Source organism: Saimiri boliviensis, chromosome 10 (genome assembly GCF_048565385.1).
Source record: "Saimiri boliviensis isolate mSaiBol1 chromosome 10, mSaiBol1.pri, whole genome shotgun sequence".
Classification (NCBI taxonomy): Eukaryota; Metazoa; Chordata; class Mammalia; order Primates; family Cebidae; genus Saimiri; species Saimiri boliviensis.
The window spans coordinates 87,328,317-87,353,430 of NC_133458.1; the positions used below are offsets into that span (position 1 = coordinate 87,328,317).

The following is a 25,114-nucleotide window of genomic DNA, read 5'->3' on the forward strand; positions in this document are numbered from 1 at the left end:
AAAATAAAACAGCATTACTAGAGCTACACAATTATTAAAAAGAATGCTTGTTAGTGACAGAAATGAAAAGATCTGGAAATTCTCAAAACAGAATGCTTCAAAGATATGTCACAGTCAAAATAAGATTTTTTAAATGTCTTTTGGAAAGTAAAAGGTGTAAGAAGCTATCTTTTTAATTTTAAGATTTATATGTATAACAGTATTGCTACTCTTATTTCATTCTGCAGATTATAATAGAGGAACTGAGTATCTCACTGATCTATGTCCTTATAGAACTATAGGCATGCATAGACTATGGAAGTGTTTGTTATAAAGACTATAAAATTTATGTATTTAATTTTTATTTTATTTAATATGTAAATGTTTCTGAATATCACTCTCTATGTTTTTAAAAATTAAGATCGGGGCTGGGCACAATGGCTTATGCCAGGACTTTGGGAGGGCAAGGTGGGTGAATCACGTGAGGTCAGGAGTTCAAGATCAGCCTGGTTAACATGATGAAATCTCGTCTCTACTAAAAATACAAAACTTGGTTGGGTGTGGTGGCATAAGCCTATAATCCCAGCTACTTGGGAAGCTGAGGCAGGAGAATCACTTGAACCTGGGAGGTGGAGGTTGCAGTGAGCCAAGATCTCACCACTGTACTCCAGCCTGGGCAATAGAGTGAGAAGCTGTCTTAAAACAATAAAAATAATAATAAAAAAAAAACCTGGTCAATCAAATGAAATTGGCAAATATTGAAAGTGAAGCTGGGTGATAGGCGTATGGACCATCCACTATATTTTTCTCTCTATTTTTACACGTTTGAAGTTTTTCATATTAAATGCCATTTAAAATAGTAAGAACAAATTGTAAATGTATCAAAGTTTAGAAGTTTTCTAGAATAACCTCTATGAGCTATTATACAAAATGCATACTAGAGCATACACATAAATAATTGAATTCTTCATGTTTCTGTACTATTCTGGGTTTCTTAAAACCTTTTTCATACAAATGCAGAGACGGAAGTACACCAAAAAATTTTTTTAAATAAATAAATACATAAAAGCCCTTGTTATATAAATAATACTCATGTGTTGTAGGAGGCAAATGGAAAATATTGAGTAAGCTAAAATAAACTACTACTACACTACTCTTAAATTTTGCCAAATATCCTTTATTATTTTTTTTTTCTAGATCTCTTAACCACATCTTAACACTGAATTCCTTTAACATGAAAATATCATCAAATTTTTTTTTTGGTGCTCCTCACCCCTACCTGCCCCTGCTTCTTACCTCTTTGATGGTCAGAATGGGTCAAACGTGACTAGTAAACCTGACTGTAAGGATGTGTTTTAAAATCCAGCCATCACTCCCACACACACATACACACACACACACACACACGCACACACACACAAATCCACTTACTCCTTCTTAGTTGATGTTTACTCTAACAACAAAAATTAGTAAGACTTAAAATGCAATTGAGACAAACACAAAGTTCAAAGGAACTTAAAATCTTATGAACCAAATATATTAAGAGAAAGTTAATCATTTAGTGACAGCTCTGGGAAGTCTTTTTTAAATATCCTGGTGTAGATAATTATTGGTGTAAATCATTAACCAGTAGAGAGATTGATGCATAGAGAGAAAACTAAATGTTTGGGCAAAAAGCACTACCAAATAATAGTCAATTGAAAATAAAGATAGGGCTGGGTGTGGTGGCTCACACCTGTAATCCCAGCACTTTGGGAGTCCAAGGAGGGTGGATCACGAGGTCAAGAGACCAAGACCATCCTGGTCAACATGGTGAAACTCCATCTCTACTAAATATACAAAAATTAGCTGGGCATGGTGGTGCGTGCCTGTAATCCCAGCTACTTGGGAGGCTGAGGCAGAAGAATTGCTTGAACCCAAGAGGTAGAGGTTGGGGTGAGCTGAGATCACACCACTGCACTCCAGCCTGGCCAACAAGAGCGAAACTCTGTCTCAGTAAATAAATAAATAAATAAATACAAAATTGGCTGGGTGTGGTGGTACAGGCCAGTGGTCCCAGCTACTCGGGAGGCTGAGGTTGGAGGATGGCTTGAGCCTGGGAAGTGGAGGCTGCAGTGAGCCGAGATCACACCACTGCCTTCCAGCCTGGGTGACAGAGCTAGACCCTGCCAAATAAAATAAAAGAAAAATACTTTCACTATAAAACATGGCCTGATTTACAAAAAAACACTTACACATATAGTTTACAAGAACCCCAGCTCTTCTGAATTAAGCAATAAAGTTTTATAAAGCACAAACGAAATTTTTTAAAAAATGTATCACTAAGATAAGCTGGTCAAACAACTAACTGCGGAAAGGAACTGTCTGTAGCAAAGCAAAAGGAAGCAAGTAGTTTTTAGAAACTTGGTGATGTCCAGTAGTGAGACTAACAAGAAACACAGACACAAAAAAATATAAACAAAAGTGACAGAAACCCACTTGCAGTCAACAGCTCTACAGAGACGCATACATGTTTAAAATTAAATGGGCTATGGAAACATGCACAATTTTCAAAAAGCATTTAGCCAATATGCTACAATGTGTTACAGCCTTCCCAAGTCACTCTTCTCAACTCTGTCAACTTCCTTTCACAGGACACATGTGAAGGGAATTTAGAGTTTCGAGAAGTCTCTTTCTTCTACCCATGTCGCCCAGATGTTTTCATCCTCCATGGCTTATCCCTCACTATTGAGCAAGGAAAGACAGTAGCATTTGTGGGGACCAGCGGCTGTGGGAAAAGCACTTCTGTTCAACTTCTGCAGAGATTTTATGATCCTGTGCAAGGACAAGTGGTAAGACTGAAATGAAACACACCTACTCTGGGAGTTAGCAATCCTATTCTTAAACATTCACTAGGGCTTAAGCAACCCCACTGGTTTGGGTGGGGCAAACAATGCAGAAGTTAAAAAGAATAAAAATCTCTATCTCAACTCTTAACTAAGAGGACAAGCAAACCAATCACAAAAATGATGGTTAGGACTTTGAAGTGAAGTACAAAGATCCAAAGATTATTCAGCCATTCTGGGAGCAGAAATGTTTATCTTAGCCGTGGAATTACTTTATAAGGTGGTTAGGTTAGGTCTAATGTTCACATCGTGGCCCCATATTCTGTTCTGGTTTATTTCAGACAGAGAGAACAGTGTCCTCCACCTCCTTAATTCAGGCTTCTGCTTCCCCACTGCTCATCCCCACCTCCCAACTGTCCAGACTTTATGCATGGTTAAGGCTTATTTGAATCAGCTCCATGAAGTCATGTCTCTGATCTCTAAAATGATGTAATCTCTCCATCTTTCTTTTTTTTTTTTTTTTTTTTTTTTTGAGACGGAGTTTCGCTCTTGTTACCCAGGCTGGAGTGCAATGGCGCGATCTCGGCTCACCGCAACCTCCGCCTCCCGGTTTCAGGCAATTCTCCTGCCTCAGCCTCCTGAGTAGCTGGGATTACAGGCACGCGCCACCATGCCCAGCTAATTTTTTTTTTGTATTTTTAGTAGAGACGGGGTTTCAACCATGTTGACCAGGATGGTCTCGATCTTTTGACCTCGTGATCCACCCGCCTCAGCCTCCCAAAGTGCTGGGATTACAGGCTTGAGCCACCGCGCCCGGCTAATCTCTCCATCTTTCAAACCTAAGGATGGTTTTTCTTACCAGGCACTTGTCTTACTATACGTTATATAGTGAATTTCCCATTATCTTGTCCCCGCAACCACCACCACCGCATCAGCACACCCACACAAGGCTTCCGGTCCTGTCCGCTTTCCCTACAAAACGTTCCTAAAACTCAAACTGTCACGTTAGTCCTCATTCTCCTGCAATGTACAGTCTTTTCACCCTCACATATTCTTAATGAGTATTTGCAAAACAGAGTTGTCCTAAAGGGATCCAGTGAACGAGGCCACACTCATCTATTCGCACATAGCATAGCACACTCCCTCCTCTAAACCCACCACAGTAAGAATATACCAGAGTCCATGCCATCAATCAGGATCCTTCATGCCCTGGCCCCTGCCTCCCACTCCAAGCTCCTCTCATATCGCTGCCCACCTCATCATGCACTGTGCTTTTTCTGTATGTGTGTGTGTGTGTGTGTGTGTGTGTGTTGAGACAGAGCCTTGCTCTGTCACCCAGGCTGGAGTGCAGTGGCAAAATCTCAGCTCACTGCAACCCCTGCCTCTTGGGGTCATGCGATTCTCATGCTCCAGGCTCCCGAGTAGTAGCTGGGATTATAGGCACATGTCAGTGCCACCAAGCCTGGTTAATTTTTGTATTTAATGTAGAGACAGGGTTTGGCCATGTTAATCAGGCTGGTCTTGAACTCCTGGCCTCACGTAATCTGCCCACCTCAGCCTCCCAAAGTCTTCTTGTATTCTTTAAACACACCTATGAACTTTTCTTTCTTTCTTTCTAATATTTTATTGCTTTTTTTTTTTTTTTTTTTTTTTTTTTTTTTGAGACGGAGTTTAGCTCTTGTTACCCAGGCTGGAGTGTAATGGCGCAATCTTGGCTCACCGCAACCTCCGCCTCCTGAGTTCAAGCAATTCTCCTGCCTCAGCCTCCTGAGTAGCTGGGATTACAGGCACGCACCACCATGCCCAGCTAATTTTTTGTATTTTTAGTAGAGACGGGGTTTCACCATGTTGACCAGGATGGTCTCGATCTCTCGACCTCGTGATCCACCCACCTCGCCCTCCCAAAGTGCTGGGATTACAGGCTTGAGCCACCGCGCCCGGCCTTTTTTTTTTTTTTTTTTTTTTTTTTTTTTTTTTTTTAAATGAACCTTTCTTTTACTTTTGCCCTGCCCAGAATGTCCGCACTCTAACTTCCTTGCAGGCTTCTTCTCACCGTTCATGTCTTAGTCTGAACATCCTTTCCTTAAGGCCTTCTAGGACAATCCCTTTCTCATGCCTCCCCATACCCTCCTCACTGCCTCAGTCCCTTTACCCTGTTACCCTGTCTTCAGAGTACCTCTTCTCAGTTTATTATTTTTTCATGTGTTTATTGCATGGCTCTCTGCTAAAATACAGGCTGCCAAAGGGTATGAGCTTTCTTTTACTGACCATTATTTCCCTGGTACCAGAAGAGTCCCCCTCACACAGGGAGCATGTTCATCACATACGAGTTGAGTGTTATTATCTATTCATGTGAGTAAACATGGCTGTGTGCAAGATGACACACCTTTACACGTGGAATACTCTATCCTCTCCACCTACTTTGATCACTGGGCTTTCAGAAAGCCAGGTCCTCTTACAGTGGAGGGGGCAGTAGTGAGTTACATGCTGTTTGCTTCTATACAGCATATGATTTATGAGCCTTCCTTGGGTAACCTTATACTTCAAAATAGCTTGAATTCCTATCCTTCTTGTTATGATTTGTGTGTGTTTGAATACACTGAACTGTAACATGATACAGTTGTGTGATCTTAACACACCATTCTCCATTCTGCTTTTGGCAGCTGTTTGATGGCGTGGATGCAAAAGAACTGAATGTACAGTGGCTCCGTTCCCAAATAGCGATTGTTTCTCAAGAGCCTGTGCTCTTCAACTGCAGCATCGCTGAGAACATTGCCTATGGTGACAACAGCCGTGTGGTGCCATTAGATGAGATCAAAGAAGCAGCAAATGCAGCAAATATCCATTCTTTTATTGAAGGTCTCCCTGAGGTAAGAAAATCTCTGAAATCTTCAATAACAAAGCCGCTAAGTAAGCCTAAGTAGCCACTGGGCCTATGTGGTTGTGTTTTTTATGAATTTCTTGGATTATACAGCTTATTTATTTCCAGACTCTAAAGACTGACGTAAAACATGAAGTCAGATGTGAAAAGCCAAGTTTGAGATTTTTCATGTAACTATTTTTTCCAAAACCAAAATGTATTAATGCTCACTGGATTAACTTTAACATTTTTTTCTTTGCCTTCTGTCCATCTATGCTGTGGCTGGTCCACACTAGAACCTGCCCCACCACGGCAGTAGCCTCTTAATCTGCCTTCCAGTCTGGCTCCTTTATCATTTTCCTTCCTCACAGCAATCACAGGGATCTTTTAAAAACAAATTAGATCCTATCTGTCCCCTGCTTACGACTGCCTCATGGCTCCCCTGTGCACTTAGAGTAAAGCCCAGATGTTCCTTATGGAGGGCCTGCCGAAGCCTCTGTGATCTGACCCCACTGTTTCCTCAGCAACATCCTGACCATGCGGTCACTTTGCTGCCGCTGAGCTGGCCTCTCCTGTCTCATGAACAGACCAACTTGCTCCCTACCTCAGGGCATTTGCATTTGCTGTTTCTTCAGCCTAGACCTCCCTTCTTTTGGCTTTTGCCATAGTAGTGCCTTAACTTTCAAGCGCTTTCAAATGCTACCTTTGCAGAGGCCTCCCTAAGCATCCTATTTTCACAAGTCCCCATCACTCCTATCCGCTATCACTTTGTCTTAAGGGCGCATATCACAGTCTGAAAATTACCCTGAGCACTTAGTTATTTGTTTAGCATTTTCCCTCCCCACTAGAGCATAAGATCCTTGCCTGCCATTTTATCACTTTGATGTCTGTATTGGCTGTGACAACTGGCACAAAATCTCAGAGAAGTCCATGTATAGATGGTGTTGTATCAATGCTCTTGTATGTATCAATGTATCGATGCTCTTGAACAATGTTTCAAGAGCAAGCATTGATACAAATCCAAAAACTGCACAGACAGGAATAATTGTAACTTTAAGTGCTTATAATATCTGAGTGTTTATATCTACACACACACACACACACACACACAAATTAAATTAAAATAGAGATACTTTCATGTAAAGGCAAATTTTTACATGTGATTTTTATCAACTAAGTTTCTATCTCTCTTTAAAAGGAAATAGTAAAGCTTAACAACCAATATATCGAACACTAACAATCTAGAGCTGTGTTCTTTGGCCGAGGCCAATAGTCACCATACTCTATTTTATACTCCTTCCCTTATCAGCTCTTCTCCATATAACATGGTGCCTACATATAGAAATAGGCCATTAAGACAATCTCCCTTACTCTGGTAAGGGTTTGCAGTACTAAATGTATTGGAAGGATTCACATTTTTTAAATAAATACAGTGATGCTGTGAATAGCTTTCAACGGCAACTTCCTTTTTAACCACGACACTCCCTGCATTGTTAATTTGTGGTCACATAACTATCTGCATAATCTTGAGTTTGTTTTATGTATTGTGAAATGCTGCCCAATTGACATTTGTACCATTTAACTTTTATTCTTTTTTTTCTTTGAGACAAGGTCTCACTCTGTCACCCAGGCTGGAGTGCAATGGTGTGTTATTGGCTCATGACAGACTCGACCCCCCAGCTTCACCTGAGCTTCCTGAATAGCTGGGATCACAGGCATATACCACCACGCCTGGCTAATTTTTGTGTTTTTTGTAGAGATGGGGTTTTACCATGCTGCTTACACTGGTCTCGAGCTCCTGGGCTCAAGCAATTCCACCCACCTCAGCCTCCCAAAGTTCTGGAATTACAGGCGTAAGCCACCACACCAGGCCTAACTTTCATTCTTAAATTGTTTATTATCTGTAATACCAGCTACTTGGGAGACTAAGGCATGAGAATCACTGGAATCCAGGAGGCAGAGGCTGTGATGAGCTGAAATTGTGCCACTGCATTTCAGCCTAGGTGACAGAGCAAGACTGTCTCAAAAAAAAAAAAATTGTTTATTATCTTCTATTTATTGTACCAGTTCTCACATTTACCCAAAACTACATGCTGCAAAGATCCATTGTGCTAACTTTTCCTAACAGATTTTGAAAACTAAGATGTTATTTCTTGTTAACATTTTTTTAAAGTAGCTTATTTTCCAGTGTTTTAAATTTTAACTTTAATTTACCTTCATGTCATTGTTCCCCAAAAACATGTAGAATCGTAAGAAAACCTGGTATCAAAATAAAATCATTAAAAATTTTTAAATCAGATAATTCCTAGAAAAGCTACATATTATTAAATGCCTTTGTTAGTACCTTGGGTAGAATAAAGCTGCCCTCTTATGCTCAGTTGGCTGGGAAAAAGGAAGAGACAAAACCAGTCTTGCATTCCCCAGCACTTCTGGGAACCAAGAACTCAGCTAAATTTCCACCACAGTACAGCAAGGATGCTGCAACTACCCCCGTTTCACAGATAAAGAATTTCAATAACTTTCTTAAAGTTGTATAGAAACTGAGCATTTGAACCTGGGTTCTTTGTGATATGCTGAAGCGGGGAAGGGGTTCGTAACCACGGTGGTATTAGGGTTTCAGAGATGGGAACAAAGGTGCCCTTACTCCTCCCTTCAGAAGCGCAGTCCAAAGCAACCACCACAAACGCGGAGCATGGCATTGGTGTACTCAGAGTGACACTCAGAAATATGTTATAGCTCACACCTAGGTTTTTAGGGAAGAAAAGTGAACATGAACCTTGTAATTTGTTGCCCTTTTTTTGATAGAATTAATTTTCTAGACTGCACATGGTGGTTCACACCTGTAATCCGAGCACTTTGGAAGGCCAAGGAGGGCGGATCACCTGAGGTCAGGAGATAGAGAACAGCTTGGCCAACATGGTGAAACCCCGTCTCTACTGATAATATAAAAATTAGCCAAGCATGATGGCACATGCCTGTAATCCCAGCTACTCGGGAGGCTGAGGCAGGAGAATCACTTGAATCTAGGAGGCAGAGGTTACAGTGAGCAAAGATCACACCATTGCACTCCATCCTGGACAACAAGAGTGAGATTCCATCTCAAAAAAGAAAAAAATAACAATTTTCTCGAGCAAATAAGTGGAGCCCAGCATCCCCCTCAAATCTATTGCCACAGTGGCAGTGTGAAAATGGTGGAGCAAAAGTGAAAGAGAAGTTCAGCTCTCCCGGTAACACTCAGTAAGCACAAACTATATACCCACATGTAAAACAGGTATAGGAAAAGTCTTCACATAAGACGCATTAAGATATTATTCATATAATTCTTTCCAAGAATTATTTAGCAAATTGAAGTTGTGTCACACTTTGCTTTCTGAGGATTTCTTTTACCTTTACTACAAACTTTGTGGACTGACCCATGTGCCATGTCCTGCTCCCTCAAAATCTACATTCTCTACCTTCCCTTTTGTCACTAAGACACAGGGAGCTTGAGAGGTCAGTTAGGAGCTATTTCCAGGAAGAGGTTTTTAAAGGCCTACAATAACAATTATAAAATAAATGAACACAAGAAAATTGATTTAAAAGATATTTTAAAAGTAGGACTTGGCTCAAGATTGTCTCTGGAAAGTGAGCAAGGGAATGTACAATACACTGAGCACTGTCACAGAATAAAACACCGAATAGGCTTCCCCCTACACACACACACACATTCACACAAATTGTATGTGTTTGATGAAAATTCATTTGGTGGCTAAATGGTGTAAGGACATGATATAGTCCTTTATTTATATTTATCCCACTTAGAATAATCAACTACATCTGCACAAAATTCATGTATTTGATTACCAGTTGCTTCCCCAGATCCTTCTGGGGGGGGGGTTAAATAATATATTATTATTAGATATAGATAATATATAGTATATACATAATATATGGAATTTTTTCTTCTAAGGTTGAAAAAAATTGGAATTCTTAAATACACATAACCCTAAGAGTTTTGGTAAGGGAGTGTGGATCTGTGTAACAGCTCAAACCGGGAGGGTGCAGAGCAAGGAGTCACCTTAGAACATGCCGAGTGTAATGCAATGCAGCTACAGCATATCTCATAGAAATATCCTGCAGACTGGCCAGGTGTGGTGGCTCAAGCCTGTAATCCCAGCACTTTGGGAGGCCAAGGCAGGTGGATCATGAGGTCAAGAGATCGAAACCATCCTGGTCAACATGGTGAAACCCCGCCTCTAGTAAAAATACCAAAAATTAGGTGGACATGGTGGCGCATGCCTGTAATTCCAGCTACTCAGGAGGCTGAGGCAGGAGAATTGCCTGAACCCAGGAGGCGGAGGGTGCTGTGAGCCGAGATCACGCCATTGCACTCCAGCCTGGGTAACAAGAGGGAAACTCCGTCTCAAGAAAAAAAAAAAAGAAATATCCTGCAGGCATTTGGAAATACAGGCCTGGAGCATAGGAGAGTTGTGGAAGCAACCCGCCTTGATCGCAAGGATCCTCTGAGACATACCAGGTGTGGTTCTCTCCTAATCCTCACAATGTCACCCAGTGGCAGCTCTCAGTCAAGCCACATCCTTAAGTAGGACCTCGACCATTGGACCAACCCTAAAGTCCAACCCAGGTCCTGCAGAGATTCTCCAGAATGCAGTTGCTTTATGATTAGACTTTGGTGTTCCCTCCAGGACATAACTGACTTTTTGCTCCAGGTTCATATTAAAGGAGCCATTACCCCTTGAGTTTCTCTCGTAAAAGAGGTAATTTCAGGGCACTCACCATCCCAGTGATTGCCAGCAAACTGATTCAGATTTTCAGTTGGAGAGGAACCCTGTGGTTCTTCATTAAAAACAAATGTAAAAAATCTTCAGTTTAAATATATGCAAATGTTTTTAGGTGGCTATTGAGACAATGTGTATATCCATATTTGTAATCTGTTCTGCTTAACAGCAGGCAAAACATCTGAATTTAGTTTTCATCCAGTATATTCTTTAAACTTACACTCTCCTACCATCTAGAGAAGGCCAAAAAATGCAAAGTGATTTTTTTTTTTTTTTTTTTTTTGAGACGGAGTTTCACTCCTGTTACCCAGGCTGGAGTGCAATGGCGCAATCTCGGCTCACCGCAACCTCCGCCTCCTGGGTTCAGGCAATTCTCCTGCCTCAGCCTCCTGAGTAGCTGGGATTACAGGCACGTGCCACAATGCCCAGCTAATTTTTTGTATTTTTAGTAGAGATGGGGTTTCACCATATTGACCAGGATGGTCTCGATCTCTTGACCTCGTGATCCACCCGCCTTGGCCTCCCAAAGTGCTGGGATTACAGGCTTGAGCCACCGCGCCAGGCCCGCAAAGTGATTTCTAAAGTAATTTTTGTATCTTTTTCGGCTGCCCTAGAAGAATTCATGTACAATTTAAGCTAGGCTGGCAGAAAGAGCTATAAGCTCATTATCATTCCCACCTCCCTTCCCAATTTTTAGTTTAAGATTTAATCCCCTCATTTAAATGCAAACTTTGCAGTGTTTGGAAATGAATGAAAGACACAGTTTCATCTATGGTTTCGAATTTTACAAAATGCATTTTAGTAGGAAGGGGCCCAAGGCCTACTAGTCAGATAAATCACAGAGAAAATGGTGTAAGTCTGTGTTCTTTATAGACCATTCACTTCAGAGAAGATATGTTTCCTGGGCTTTAGTAATTCAGACATCCATTGTTTGATATAAAACAAGCACCTGCGCATGCTAAATTGAAAAACTTTGAGATGATGTGGACGCATTTTGTTATAAGTTTATACCACAGGTTCCAGACATCCACTCTGCCCAAAATGCACTTCCTGAAAGCAGTCAGATATGGAAAGGCAATTCCCTCAAGCTTCTCTAGGTTACCAACACAAAATGAACAGCTATGAATCACATGCTGCATGTGAAATGCTGCTACAGGATTAATCTTTCCACCTACACACTTAGACCAGCTCTCGCAATAGAGCTGATCCATCTACATATTCTTATCTGGGTACCAGTGGCTTAGGTTTCTTAGGAAAGTGCCAAGGGCCACTAGAAATCAATGTGAAGCCTTGAAAGGAAGCTAAATCAATGGGACAATCTAAAAAGCGAGCAATAAGCTGCTTACCCCAACTGAAGTGACCAATTGTGATTCAGAGGACCACGATAGCCTCAAGATTTGTGTGAAATTTTCTTTACCTGAGAGGGATCCAAGATGGCTGACTACTAGCAGCTCAGGATTGTAGCTCCCAGTGAAAGCGCAGAGAACGAGAGGACGCCACGCTTTCAGATGAATTTTTGTTGCTCACGGACCAGGAGATTCCCAGCGAAGGAGCCGCACGGGTCACCAGCGCGACTCGAGGCTGGCGCGGTGGTTTTGCCGGCGCCCGGGAGCAGTAGTTCTTGGTGCAGAGTAAACGGGACTGGGTCCCCGTTTGGTCTGGTCGTTTGGAGCTCCGGGAAGGCAGAGTCGCCTATTCAGCTGATTGAAAAAGGGACTCAAGAAGGACGCCAGACCAGAGATTCCCGGGCAGAAAAGCACCACGAATCTTAACGCCGCTGTTTTGTCCGGAGCAGTGGGTTGCTCAGATTATGGCGCTGGGAATCAACAAGCTGGACATCCACTCAGAGACCTAATTTGAAAGTCTGTAATTACAAAAACGACAGGACTGAAGAAACCAGCGTAAAAAGGCTGAGAATACTCAAAATCACAATGCCTCTCCCTCTACAGGGGATCACGGTTCCTCATCAACAAGTGAACAAGGCCTGATGGAGAACAAGTGGTTCCAATTAACAGAATAACGCTTCAGAAAGTGGATAATAAGAAACTTCTGTGAGTTAAAACAACATGTTCTAGCCCAATGTAAATAAACTAAAAACCTTGAAAAAAGGTTTGACAAAATCCTAACGAGAATAGACAATTTAGAGAGGAATATAAGTGAATTAATGGAACTGAAGAATACAATACGAGAACGCCACGAAGTATGCACAGGTTTTAACACTCGAATTGATCAAGCTGAAGAAAGGATATCAGAAGTCGAAGACCAACTTAATGAAATGAAACTAGAAGACAAGATTAGAGAAGAAAAAGTAAAAAGGAATGAGCAGGGGTCTCCAAGAAATATGGGACTATGTGAAAAGACCTAACTTGCATTTGATAGTTGTACATGAATGTCATGAAGAGAATGAATCCAAGCTGGAAAATATTCTTCAGGATATTATTCAGGAAAACTTTTCTAACCTAGTAAGGCAGGACAATAGTCAACTCCAGGTAATACAGAGAACACTACAAAGATATTCCTCAAGAAGAGCAACCCCAAGACACATAATCGTTAGATTCACCAGGGTTGAAACAAAGAAGAAAATCCTAAGGGCAGCTGGAGAGAAAGGTCAGGTTACCCGTAAAGGGAAGCCTATCAGACTCACAACAGATCTCTCAGCTGAAACCCTACAAACTAGAAGAGAGTGAGGGTCAATATTCAATATCCTCAAAGAAAGGAATTTTCAACCCAGAATCTCACATCCAGCCAAACTAAGCTTCATAAATGAAGGAAAAATAAAATTTTTCACGAACAAGCAAGCACTCAGAGATTCCATCACCACCAGGCCTGCTTTACAAGCGCTTCTGAAAGAAGCACTACACACAGAAAGGAATAACCAGTTATTAGTCATCCCAAAAACTTAACAAAAGGTAAAGAGTAACTTCATAATGAAGAATCTATATCAACTAATGGGCAAAATAGCCAGCTAGCATTAAATGACAATATTAAACTCACAAATATCAATATTAATCCTAAATTTAAATGGAATTAAATGCCCCAGTCAAAGACACAGACACGCAAATTGAATAAAAAGTCAAAACCCATCGGCACGCTGTATCCAGATCCATCTCATAAGCAAGGACACACAAAGACTCAAAACAAAAGGTTCCATGAAGACTCACCAACCAAATGGAGAGAAAAACAAAACAAAACAGGAGTTGTAACCTTCATCTCTGACAAAATAGACTTTAATAGTAACAAAGACTAAAAGAAACAAAGAAGGACATTACATAATAGTAAAAGGATCAATGTAACAACAGGAGTCAATGATCATAAATATATATGCACCCAATATAGGAGCACCCAGATACATGAGACAACTTCTTCATGACTTATAAAAAGACTTGGACTCCTGCACAATAATAGCGGGAGACTTTGATACCACATTGTTAATATTTGATGGATCAACGAGATAGAAAATTAACAGGGACATTTATGATTTGAACTCAGACCTGGAACAAGTAAATTCAGTGAATATTTATAGAATTCTTCACCCCAGGTCCATAGAACATACATTATTTTTTCAGTATCACATTACACCTATTTTGAAAGTGACGACATAAATGGAAGTAAATCACTCTTCAGCATTTGCATAGCATTTCACAGATTTAAATGAAATATTGGTTGGCTGTTTGTTATTTTCTTCCCTTATTCCTTCCCGTCTCCACTGTTAAGTACAATTATCAGCATAAAAGAGGTTTTTTAATACCTATTTTTAGATTGCATTCCAGCCTGGACAATAGAGCAAGACTCCTGTTCTCTCTCCCCCTTTCTCTTTCTCTTTCTTTCTTTGAAAATAATAATAATAATAATAATGTCTGTAAGCCAATGTCCTGATCTATTTCACCCATGTCCCACGAGTTTATAAAAATAAAAATAAAAATAAATTTTCTTTACCCTGCCATGAAGGGAAACAACTGGAGAAATCGGGTTATTAGTAAGCAGGGGAACTATGGAAACACTGTCAAGTGCTAAATGTCACCATTACTATTTTGTGGCCTGAAAAGGTGAATAGACTGTTTCAAGATGCCAACCTAACTTATTTCCAGGAAGATCCATGTACCACTGAGAATCCCATCACAGCATCTGTAAGGACGTGCCCATAGAAGCTTATCAGCAAGAGCCAAAGTGAAGAAACCTTGTAATTTCCTTGTTGTTTTTAATACTGTGAATCATTTTAACCTGAGAATAGTAGATGATGTAACTTAATGGAAAAGGATTTGTATTTACTATGAACTTGTTTCTTGCCAATAATTTTTTCCTTATGCTTTAATTTGAAAACTTTCTTTGTAGAAGCATAATGGCATAGGTCTGCTGTCTGTGGTCAGACTGGATATGTAAATGGGATGGTAGTGTTTACTGCTGCTTTCGCATTTATTTGCAACAAAGCCCGAGAATAGATTTCAACATTTGTTGGGACACAAATTTTCAAGAGTAGCAAAATTTGAAATATTTAGATGGTTCTCGCCCACAGTTGCCATGCTAATTTAACTAACCAAGCCTTGCTTTCTTAATTGCATGCTCCTGTAATAGAAATACAACACACAAGTTGGACTGAAAGGAACACAACTTTCTGGCGGCCAGAAACAAAGACTGGCTATTGCAAGGGCTCTTCTCCAAAAACCCAAAATTTTGTTGTTGGATGAGGCCACTTCAGCCATTGATAATGAGAGTGAGAAGGTAACATCATTTTCTTTTGTGTCAGAATATAATAACAAATATGAGCATGCAGTAACATGGAAGAAACCAAGGTAAGTTTGGAAAAACAAAGGTCTGGAAAGAATTGCAGTTCTAAGGTCACCAGTTCTAATTAAGGCTTTAGCCTTTACATAAAGGTCAGTAGGTGGTGGCGAAGTGGGACAGAGTAGAGACAGAGGGAATCTCATGTTTCAGAAGGTTTTCTCACTCAAAATGGTCTCATTATCAAAAGTGGACCAATTTTTGAAATGCTCTTTCATTCAAGGAAAGAGCCCAAGAAAAATAACTTTTCAATATTACTATTATTCCAGTGATGCCAAACAAATTAATAAGGTAGTTTGTATGGGTAAAAGAGTAATCGCTGGGCGCGGTGGCTCAAGCCTGTAATCCCAGCACTTTGGGAGGCCGAGGCGGGTGGATCACGAGGTCGAGAGATCGAGACCATCCTGGTCAACATGGTGAAACCCCGTCTCTACTAAAAATACAAAAAATTAGCTGGACATGGTGGCGCGTGCCTGTAATCCCAGCTACTCAGGAGGCTGAGGCAGGAGAATTGCCTGAACCCAGGAGGCGGAGGTTGCGGTGAGCCGAGATCGTGCCATTGCACTCCAGCCTGGGTAACAAGAGCGAAACTCCGCCTCAAAAAAAAAAAAAAAAAGAGTAATCTACACTGCAGTGTCAGAGCCTGCGAGGTCAGAGCCTGCGAGGACCTCCTATAGACTTAGCCTAGTCTGAGCAGGAAACAAGGAAACAAACGCACACATGAGGATATACTTGCCCAGCAAGCTTCTTCGGCTGTTTAATTTTGCTATGTCCTTGTCCCCTAGGAGTTTCTTGCACATATGGGCTCTTATTTAGTAAATGAACATTGGTTAAATGATAATTATTAATATTTAAAGATTATGCTTTACATGCTATTATCTCAGTCCTCACAACATGACGAATGAGCTTCTTATATTAGCATGCCCATTGTAAATGGCATTCTTTCTAAGCCTTAGTGTGTAAATTAGCACACTAAGGCTTAGAAAGATTAAGTAACTTTTCAGGGCCGGGCATGGTGGCTCACGCTTGTAATCCCAGCACTTTGGGAGGCCAAGGCAGGCGGCTCACGAGGTCAGGAGTTGGAGATCAGCCTGACCAACATGGTGAAACTCCGTCTCTACTAAAAATACTAAAAGTAGCTGGGCATGTGGCGCGTGCCTGTAATCCCAGCTACTCAGGAGGCTGAGGCAGGAGAATTTCTTGAAACCAGGAGGCGGAAGTTGCAGTGAGCCGAGATCGCGCCATTGCACTCCAGCCTGAGTAACAGAACAAGACTCCATCTCAAAAAAATAAATAAATAAAATAAATATTAAGTAACTTTTCTAAATTCTAATGGAGGGTATCTGCCCTAAAGGCCCAGGCATGGGCCCCACATGATCCCTACTTGTAGATGATATTATTCTTGAATCCCAAAGTGACAATGTGTCATGAAAAAAACACAACAACTAACTTTTGGGATCAGACATATCTGGGCTGTAATCCTCAATTCATCAGTTACTAGCAGTATGACCTTGGTCTAACCTTAGCTCAGTTATCAGAAAAATAAAAAATATTATCATGGCCGGGCACGGTGGCTCAAGCCTGTAATCCCAGCACTCTGGGAGGCCGAGGCAGGTGGATCACGAGGTCAAGAGATCGAGACCATCCTGGTCAACATGGTGAAACCCCGTCTCTGCTAAAAATACAAAACATTAGCTGGACATGGTGGTGCGTGCCTGTAATCCCAGCTACTCAGGAGGCTGAGGCAGGAGAATTGCCTGAACCCGGGAGGTGGAGGTTTCGGTGAGCCGAGATCGCACCATTGCACTCCAGCCTGGGTAACAAGAGCGAAACTCCGTCTCAAAAAAAAAAAAAAAAAATACTATCATTTTATGAGGTTACTGAAAGAATTTAAATGAGATAGCCATCTTGGGTACATTTTATACCTTCCACAAATATTAGTTTTCACCCTCCACTCCCACTTTCTAAATAGCATCATAACCACATTGATGCTATATAGAAGTGAGTTGCTATGTTAACAGGACAGTTCTACAGCTAAAACCTACCAAAAACAAAACAAAATCTATGTGAGAAAATTAGGTAAATAAATTAGACAATTCTACTTAGGAAAGCTACTTAGAAATACTACTTCCTGACTTTCAGTTTAGAACTACTCAAAGAAATAATAGTAGAAATTTGAGTAGTATTAGAACTACTCAAAGAAACTGTAGTAGGCCGGGCGCGGTGGCTCAAGCCTGTAATCCCAACACTCTGGGAGGCCGAGGCGGGTGGATCACGAGGTCGAGAGATCAAGACCATCCTGGTCAACATGGTGAAACCCCGTCTCTACTAAAAACACACACAAAAAAAGTAGCTGGGCATGGTGGCGCTTGCCTGTAGTCCCAGCTACTCAGGAGGCTGAGGCAGGAGAATTGCTTGAACCCAGGAGGCGGAGGTTGCGGTCAGCCGAGATCGCGCCATTGCACTCCAGCCTGGGTAACAAGAGCGAAACTCCATCTTAAAAAAAAAAAGAAAAGAAAAGAAACTGTAGTAGAAATACTACTATAATTCTACTTAGAAATGCTACTTCCTGACTGCGTTGAGAACCACTAACATATAAACAACTATTTCATTTTTATTCATTCTCACAAATGTCTTACTTAATTTATCTGTAGTTAGTCTTTCTAGACTTCTAGACTTCTGTTGCGTAGGGTGAATATTTTACAAGTAGGGCAATTCCTTTGGGGACAAGCAAAGAATATGTTACTACATTACCTTAATTGATTCGACTTACGCAAAGTTACTGACATCTAACTCAAACTGCTGATCACAGGTCTTTCTCTCTTCCAGGTGGTTCAGCATGCCCTTGATAAAGCCAGGACGGGGAGGACATGCCTAGTGGTCACTCACAGACTCTCCACAATACAGAACGCAGATTTGATAGTGGTTCTGCACAATGGAAAGATAAAGGAACAAGGAACTCATCAAGAGCTCCTGAGAAATCGAGACATATACTTTAAATTAGTAAATGCGCAGTCAGTGCAGTGATGCTGTTGAGGTAGCGCATATTTTGATGTTTGTGTAATGCAAAGAAGGAGTACTAAGTAATTACTTGGCAAGCTTTCATCTCGTTTATTGTATATATCAATACCTAGAATCATGCTACTCAAGTACATATGTTCTGTTCACGCACCATCTGCACTTCAGATTTTTAAAAGGAAGCAAAAATGTGTTTATTTCATGTAAGTGAAATAATGCTTTTATCTCTCACTTTATAAAAATATTCTAGCGCATTTGCTTGTAAAGTCATTTCCTACAAAGTGAATTTATTTTCCCATCAACTTCTGTTATAAAATTGGAAATATGTTCCGAGGGGGAATATTATCCAGTTAACCATGCTGAAGGTTTTAGCCAAGGGAGTCGAAGATATAGTGGGGCCTATGGCATTGCAGGGAGAGTGTCTTTAACTAGGAACTTTGTTTTGCAGAATATATTAGAGTATTTTGTGCTAGTCCCTTTTAACCAGATCATAGGGATTTTTCTTGTATTACATCTCTCAATATTTCTCTCAATAAGTATTCACTATTTCTCAAATTTTTCTTCTATTTTATTGTTGTATAAGGCATAAAAAGTATTACGATATAAAATTTCTGGGAGAATTAGGTAGCTATGTCCTACTTCACCAGTAAGTGAAGTGCCTCACATGAGCCATCCTAAAGACTTCATTATTCCAAGCTTTGGGTTTTGCAGAATAAATCACAGGCCTGCCTGTTTATGAACACTTAACTACTTAAAATAAGAGCTACACACGAGGTCAAGAGATTGAGACCATCCTGTTTAACATGGTGAAACCCTGTCTCTACCAAAAATACAAAAGTTAGCTGGGCATGGTGGCGCACGCCTGTAGTCCCAGCTACTCGGGAAGCTGAAGCAGGAGAATTGCTTGAACCCAGGAGGCGGAGGTTGCAGTGAGCCAAGATCGCGCCATTGCACTCCAGCCAGGGTAACAAGAGCAAAACTCTGTCTCGAAAAAAAAAAAAAAAAAAAAAAGAGCTACTTTTGGGCTGGGAGCGGTGGCTTACACCTGTAATCCCACTCTTTGGGAGGCCGAGGAGGACAGATCACTTAAGGTCACAAATCGAGACCAGCCTGGCAAACATGGTGAAATCCCGTCTCTACTACAAATAGAAAAATTAGCCAGGCTTTGTAGCAGGCACCTGTAATCCCAGCTACTTGGGAGGCTGAGGCAGGAGAATTGCTTGAACCTAGGAGGCACCATGTGTCCTATACTTTTCTTAAAGCAAGGTATTTTATAGCCAAAAAAGAACTAAATTAGGCCAGGTGTGGTGCTTTACTCCTGCAACCCCAGCTCTTTGGGAGGCCGAGACGGGCAGATCACTTGAGACCACCAGTTTGAGACCAGACTAGTCAACATGATGAAACCCTGTCTCTACTAAACATACAAAAGTTAGCGGGATATGGTGGTGTTTGCCTATGGTCCCAGCTATTCAGGATGTTGAGGCAGGAAAATCGTTTGAACCTGGGACTCAGAGGTTGCAGTGAGAGAAGATCATGCCACTGCACTCCATTCTAGGTGACAGAGGAAGATTCTGTCACCCCACTGGCCTCCCCATCCCTAGGCCCCCCAAAAAAGCTGAATTAGGAATTGATATTTTTATCTAAACTGATAAACAAAAGGGTACTTCAGCAGATGTATTTATTTATTTTTATAATTTTAACTATCATTTTAGATTCACAAGTACATGTGTAGGTTCCTTTTACATGGATATATTGCATGATGCTAAGGTTTGGCATACAATTGATCCCATCCCCCAGGTAGTGAGCATAGTATCCAAAAGATAGTTTTTCAACCCTTGGCTCCCTCCTTCCCCACTGTAGGAGTCCCCAGTGTCTATTGCTGCCATCTTTTTTTTTTTTTTTTTTGAGACGGAGTTTTGCTCTTGTTACCCAGGCTGGAGTGCAATGGCGCGATCTCGGCTCACCGCAACCTCCACCTCCTGGGTTCAGGCAATTCTCCTGCCTCAGCCTCCTGAGTAGCTGGGATTACAGGCACGCGCCACCACGCCCAGCTAGTTTTTTGTATTTTTAGTAGAGACGGGGTTTCACCATGTTGACCAGGATGGTCTCGATCTCTCGACCTCGTGATCCACCCGCCTCGGCCTCCCAAAGTGCTGGGATTACAGGCTTGAGCCACCGTGCCCGGCTGTTGCCATCTTTATGTCCATACTTCAGCAGATTTAAATGTAAGTTTTCACTTTAAATCACTCATTAAATCTCTTATAAATTAATTATTAAATAATAACATGCTTAGGTGTACAGTTTACAACTTGGTATTTACTAAAGGGCTTTAAGCAATGAATGCCAGATTATTCAGGGCACCAGATCAGTGAATTTAAGACATGTTGTAGTCTTATAGTGCCTTGGATATAGTAGATATTCAATAAATACTAGGTGAATCAGTTTGAAAAGTCAAAAATCATAGCAGGTATGCATTATTGATACTAAGATGAGCACACATTTCCACCTGGTGGGCTTCAGTTGTTCTGCTTCAACAATCAGGTATTACCATCTTCCTGTCACGGATATTATCAGTCACTGGTAGAACACTCAACAGTTTACTTCTAGGCTAGGCTCCTTTAAGTCCATAAAAACTCTTTCTTTCCATTCAGATGCCAATTATAATTTTAGTTAAATTAATTTTTAATTTTAATGTAATTAATTTTAGCGTTTTGTCATAGTGTGAGTTGCTTTAATCTCTTTAATTTTAAAATAATTTGATATTTGAGCATACATTGTCTGACTTCTTTTAAAACACTGTGAGTCTAATTTCCTACAAGGCTTTTGTCTACATTAAGGTATATTCCCCAGTTTCAAAGACTTCCAGTCTAAGGCAAACACTGATTTCTGCCAGTCATGACTCATAGCCTACTCCTTACTTGCACTGACCTCAATCCAAACTGTCCGAGCATCCTTGCCCCTTGCTTCTCCTCTGTCTCTGGGCTTGGATATAGCTATAAAACAAGAGACTCCAAGAAAGGATGAAACATCAGTATAAAAAAGAAAACAAAACAAAACACCTGGCCTAGAAAATCCTAAACACAATGAAAGCAGCTGTCCAGAGAGCTCAAGATCCAGCAGAGTTATCTGTAAATGTTAGTGAGTTATAGTAGGGGTCCCCAACCTACAGATCAAGGACTGGTACTAATCTGTGGCCTGTTAGGAGCCAGGCTACACAGCAGGAGGTGGGCAGTGGGTGAGCAAGTGAAGCTTCACCTGTATTTACAGCTGCAGCCGTTCTCCATGGCTCACATTACTGCCTAAGTTCTGCCTCCTGTCAGATCAGTGTTGGCATTAGATTCTCATAAGAGCACGAACCCAACTGTGAACTGCACATGTGAGAGATCTGCACACTTCTTATGAGAATCTAATGCCTGATGATCTGTCATTGTCTCCCATCGGCCCCACATGGGACCATCTAGTTGCAGGAAAACAAGCACAGGTCTCCCACTGATCCTACATTATGGTGATGTGTATATTTTATTTTATGTTACGATGTGATCATAATAGAAATAGAGTACACAATAAATGTAAAAATGCACATGAATCATCCCAAAACCACTGCCCCTCTTCCCCAATCCATGGAAAAATTCTCTTCCAGGAAACCAGTCCTGGTGCCAAAAAGGTTAGGGGCTGCTGTAACAGTAGCTCTCAGTTGTCAAATCTTGTCCTTTAAACTGCACTTCCTTTGCAAGAGGGAGGGCTGCTCAGTGATTCTTAAAACAATTGAAACACCAATGAGGATATCAGTGGAATAAAAACAATTTACCAAGGATAAGGTATGACACAGATGTCAGTGAAAAGAAAACAACATCACACCTGTTTTATAACTAACCCAGTCAACTTATTTTATATATGACCACTCCTTAAAACAAGTTATGGTATGTTCTCATGATAAATCAGCTTAGGTCATAGCTAATAAACTGATTTGCAGCCTACTCAATGTGTCAGTAGAGTATATCATAGTGTTACATATGACCTACTCTATGAAAATATTTCCTATGTTGGTATCAACTTATGTATTTATTGCTTTGGTTCTGAGCTCTTACTCCAAGAGGGTTTATGAAGTGGAATCATAAACTGGTTGGAAATAGTCCAGAGAAAAAACTGAGAAGATTAGAAATGGAGGAATGAGGATAGAGGGTTTGGAGCAGGCATTCCCAAACTACGGCCCGCGGGCTGCATGTGGCCCCCTGAGGCCATTTATCCGGCCCCCCCGCCGCACTTCAGAAAGGGGCACCTCTTTCATTGGTGGTCAATGAGAGGAGCACAGTATGTGGCGGCCCTCCAACGGTCTGAAGGACAGTGAACTGGCCCCCAGGGTAAAAAGTCTGGGGACGCCTGGTTTGGAGTATACAGTAACTTTCAGGCCTTTATTTGTTTCTCTGTCATTTGTAATAATTACCAAAAATTTTAAAGCTCATTTAAAAACCATAATTATAAAAAAATGCATGGATCAACCAAATGTCTATAAATAGTATATCAAGTCTATAAATAGTACCTCAACTTGCCTCCTTTAAGCAAAACCACACTGATGAAGCCTGTATTACCTTCCTGATGCTGCTGTAACAAATTATCACAAACACAGTGATAAAACAATACAAATTTATTACCTCACAGCTCTGGACTTAAAATCAGTCTCTCTGTGCTAAAATCAAAGGTGTCATTCCTTTCAGAGGGTCTAGAGAAGAATCTGTTCCTTTTTTTTCCCAGTTTCAGAAGCTTCTAGATAGCCTGCATTCCTTGTAGAAATCGGAGAATTTCAAGCCAAGAAAAATGGAAAAAGAGGCACACTTCTTAGACAAAAGCATAGTACTCTGACTATAACGTCTTTGGAAATATTCTGAAGCATCACCAATGCAATCGAGCTGGCCAGGCATGTTTCCTTAGTTGTTTCCTTAGTGACTTACACTTAATTATCAAGGTTCAGTTTAATCCTACTAAAATGTTTTTCTTTTTAAACTGCCTGTGTATCTGCTTAAAGAAGATGTCAGTTTACCAAGATTTCAGAAAAGCCAACGGTAGACAATTGGGTGTTTAAAACTATAAATGCACACATTCACTGCTGCATTCTTAGACTTGGGGAAACTCTAATAAGCCAGTCTGTGTTTTTTAGATTTAAATGATGGAATGTCATTATTTATGAGCCAGGTAAAATTTGCTATTGAATGGGGGGATTACTTTATTATTATTACTATTATTTTGAGATGGAGTTTCGCTCTGTCCAGGCTGGAATGCAGTGGTCAGACCTCAGCTCACCATAACCTCTGCTTCCGGGCTTCAAGAGATTCTCCTGCCTCAGCCTCCTGAGTAGCTTGCACTACAGGAGCACACCACCATGCCCAGCTAATTTTTGTATTTTTAGTAGAGATGGGGTTTTGCCATGTTGCCCAGGCTGGTTTCAAACTCGTGACCTTGTGATCCACCTGCCTCGGCCTCCCAAAGTGCTGGGATTACAGGTCTGGCTTGAATGAGGGTATTTATTCTAATCAACTTTACTACATCACAGTAAAACGATGCATGGCTTAAATACTTTCTACCCAGTTGAAAGTCAAGAAGGGATTTTAGGAAAATGGTTGAAATTGTTAAATTACCAGAACATTCTGAACAAATGAAGCAAAAAGAAACCAAAAGGAAGGATTAAAGGAAGGAAGGGAGACAGACTAAATATTTGAATACACTCAAACAATTTTTAAAAACTAACACACTCTAGTAATCAGCTTAGGACTGGAAGTAAAAAATACTCCACCTTCAAATCCTCAGAAAACCTAAAAAAAAAAAAAGTGATACACATTTAAATTTAAACTCCTTGTCCTATAGCCCCAGTTCAGACAGAATTACACCTACTCTATATTAGCTTCATAAATTCCTTTAATCTCCAATTTCCCAGAGCTATGTCTCTGTGAGAAGAGATGGGTTAATGAGTAAAAATTAGCCAAAAAAAGGTTGGGGGGAGAGATGGGCAGAGAGCCTGGCTTTCATGAGAGGCCAAAGGAAAAGAGAAGAAGTGAGAGGTGGTCATCAGGAATCAGAACTTGGTCAACATGGTTCCCAAAGATGATAAAGAAGAAATCTCCAAAGTGGCAAAGAGAAGATCAATGCCTTTGATTAATAACTCTAGGAAATCCGTGTGAATACTGAGAAATGCAGAGAAAATTGGTAGTAACAATAAGATAATGTGAAATGCTGGGTGCAGTGGCTCACGCTTATAATCTCAGCACTTTGGGAGGCCAAGGCATTCAAATCACTGGAGGTCAGGAGTTCAAGACCAGCCTGGCCAACATGGTGAAACTTCATCTCTACTATAAAGAAAAAAATTAGCTAGGCAGGGTGGTGGATGCCTGTAGTCCCAGCTACTTGGGAGGCTGAGGCAAGGGAATCACTTTAACCCAGGAGGCGGAGGTTGCAGTAAGCTGAGATTGCACCACTGCACTCCAGAATTGGCCATAGAGCGAGACTCTATCTCAAAAAAAAAGAAAAGAAAAGAAAAGAAAAAAAAAGATAATATGAAATAAGCTAGAACTATTAAAAACAAATTCATATTTATTGAGCACACAGCTATCAAGCTTAGTAAGTGGTTGAGCCATATAGATACTAATTTACTGACAAAAGATACACTCTATTGGTATTCAAATTTTACATGGGGAAACTGAGGCACTGGGTAGTTAAGGAAACTTAACAAAGTCAAATAGCAAGTGACAGAATGAGGATTCAATGCAGAAAAATCTGATTCCATAGGCCACACTCAGCTAATTCATTATCCCTCTAAGATGGAACTGGAAGCAGTAAGGTACCTTTGTACTTTTTTTGTACATATAGACATAACCTGCTGTTTG

At 40.8% G+C, this 25,114-nt stretch overlaps 1 protein-coding gene across 1 annotated transcript in view; it reads left to right on the top strand.

Moving 5' to 3' along the window:
* The window catches only part of ABCB5 (ATP binding cassette subfamily B member 5), a 121,854-nt gene extending 103,606 nt beyond the window's left edge, over positions 1-18,248 (top strand). The window contains exons 24-27 of the mRNA XM_039472840.2: positions 2,613-2,810; positions 5,468-5,674; positions 15,015-15,161; positions 18,051-18,248. Of these exons, the coding sequence (XP_039328774.2) occupies positions 2,613-2,810; positions 5,468-5,674; positions 15,015-15,161; positions 18,051-18,248 (750 nt within the window). The remainder of the gene's footprint in view (positions 1-2,612; positions 2,811-5,467; positions 5,675-15,014; positions 15,162-18,050) is intronic.
* The last annotated feature ends 6,866 nt before the right edge of the window (positions 18,249-25,114 follow it).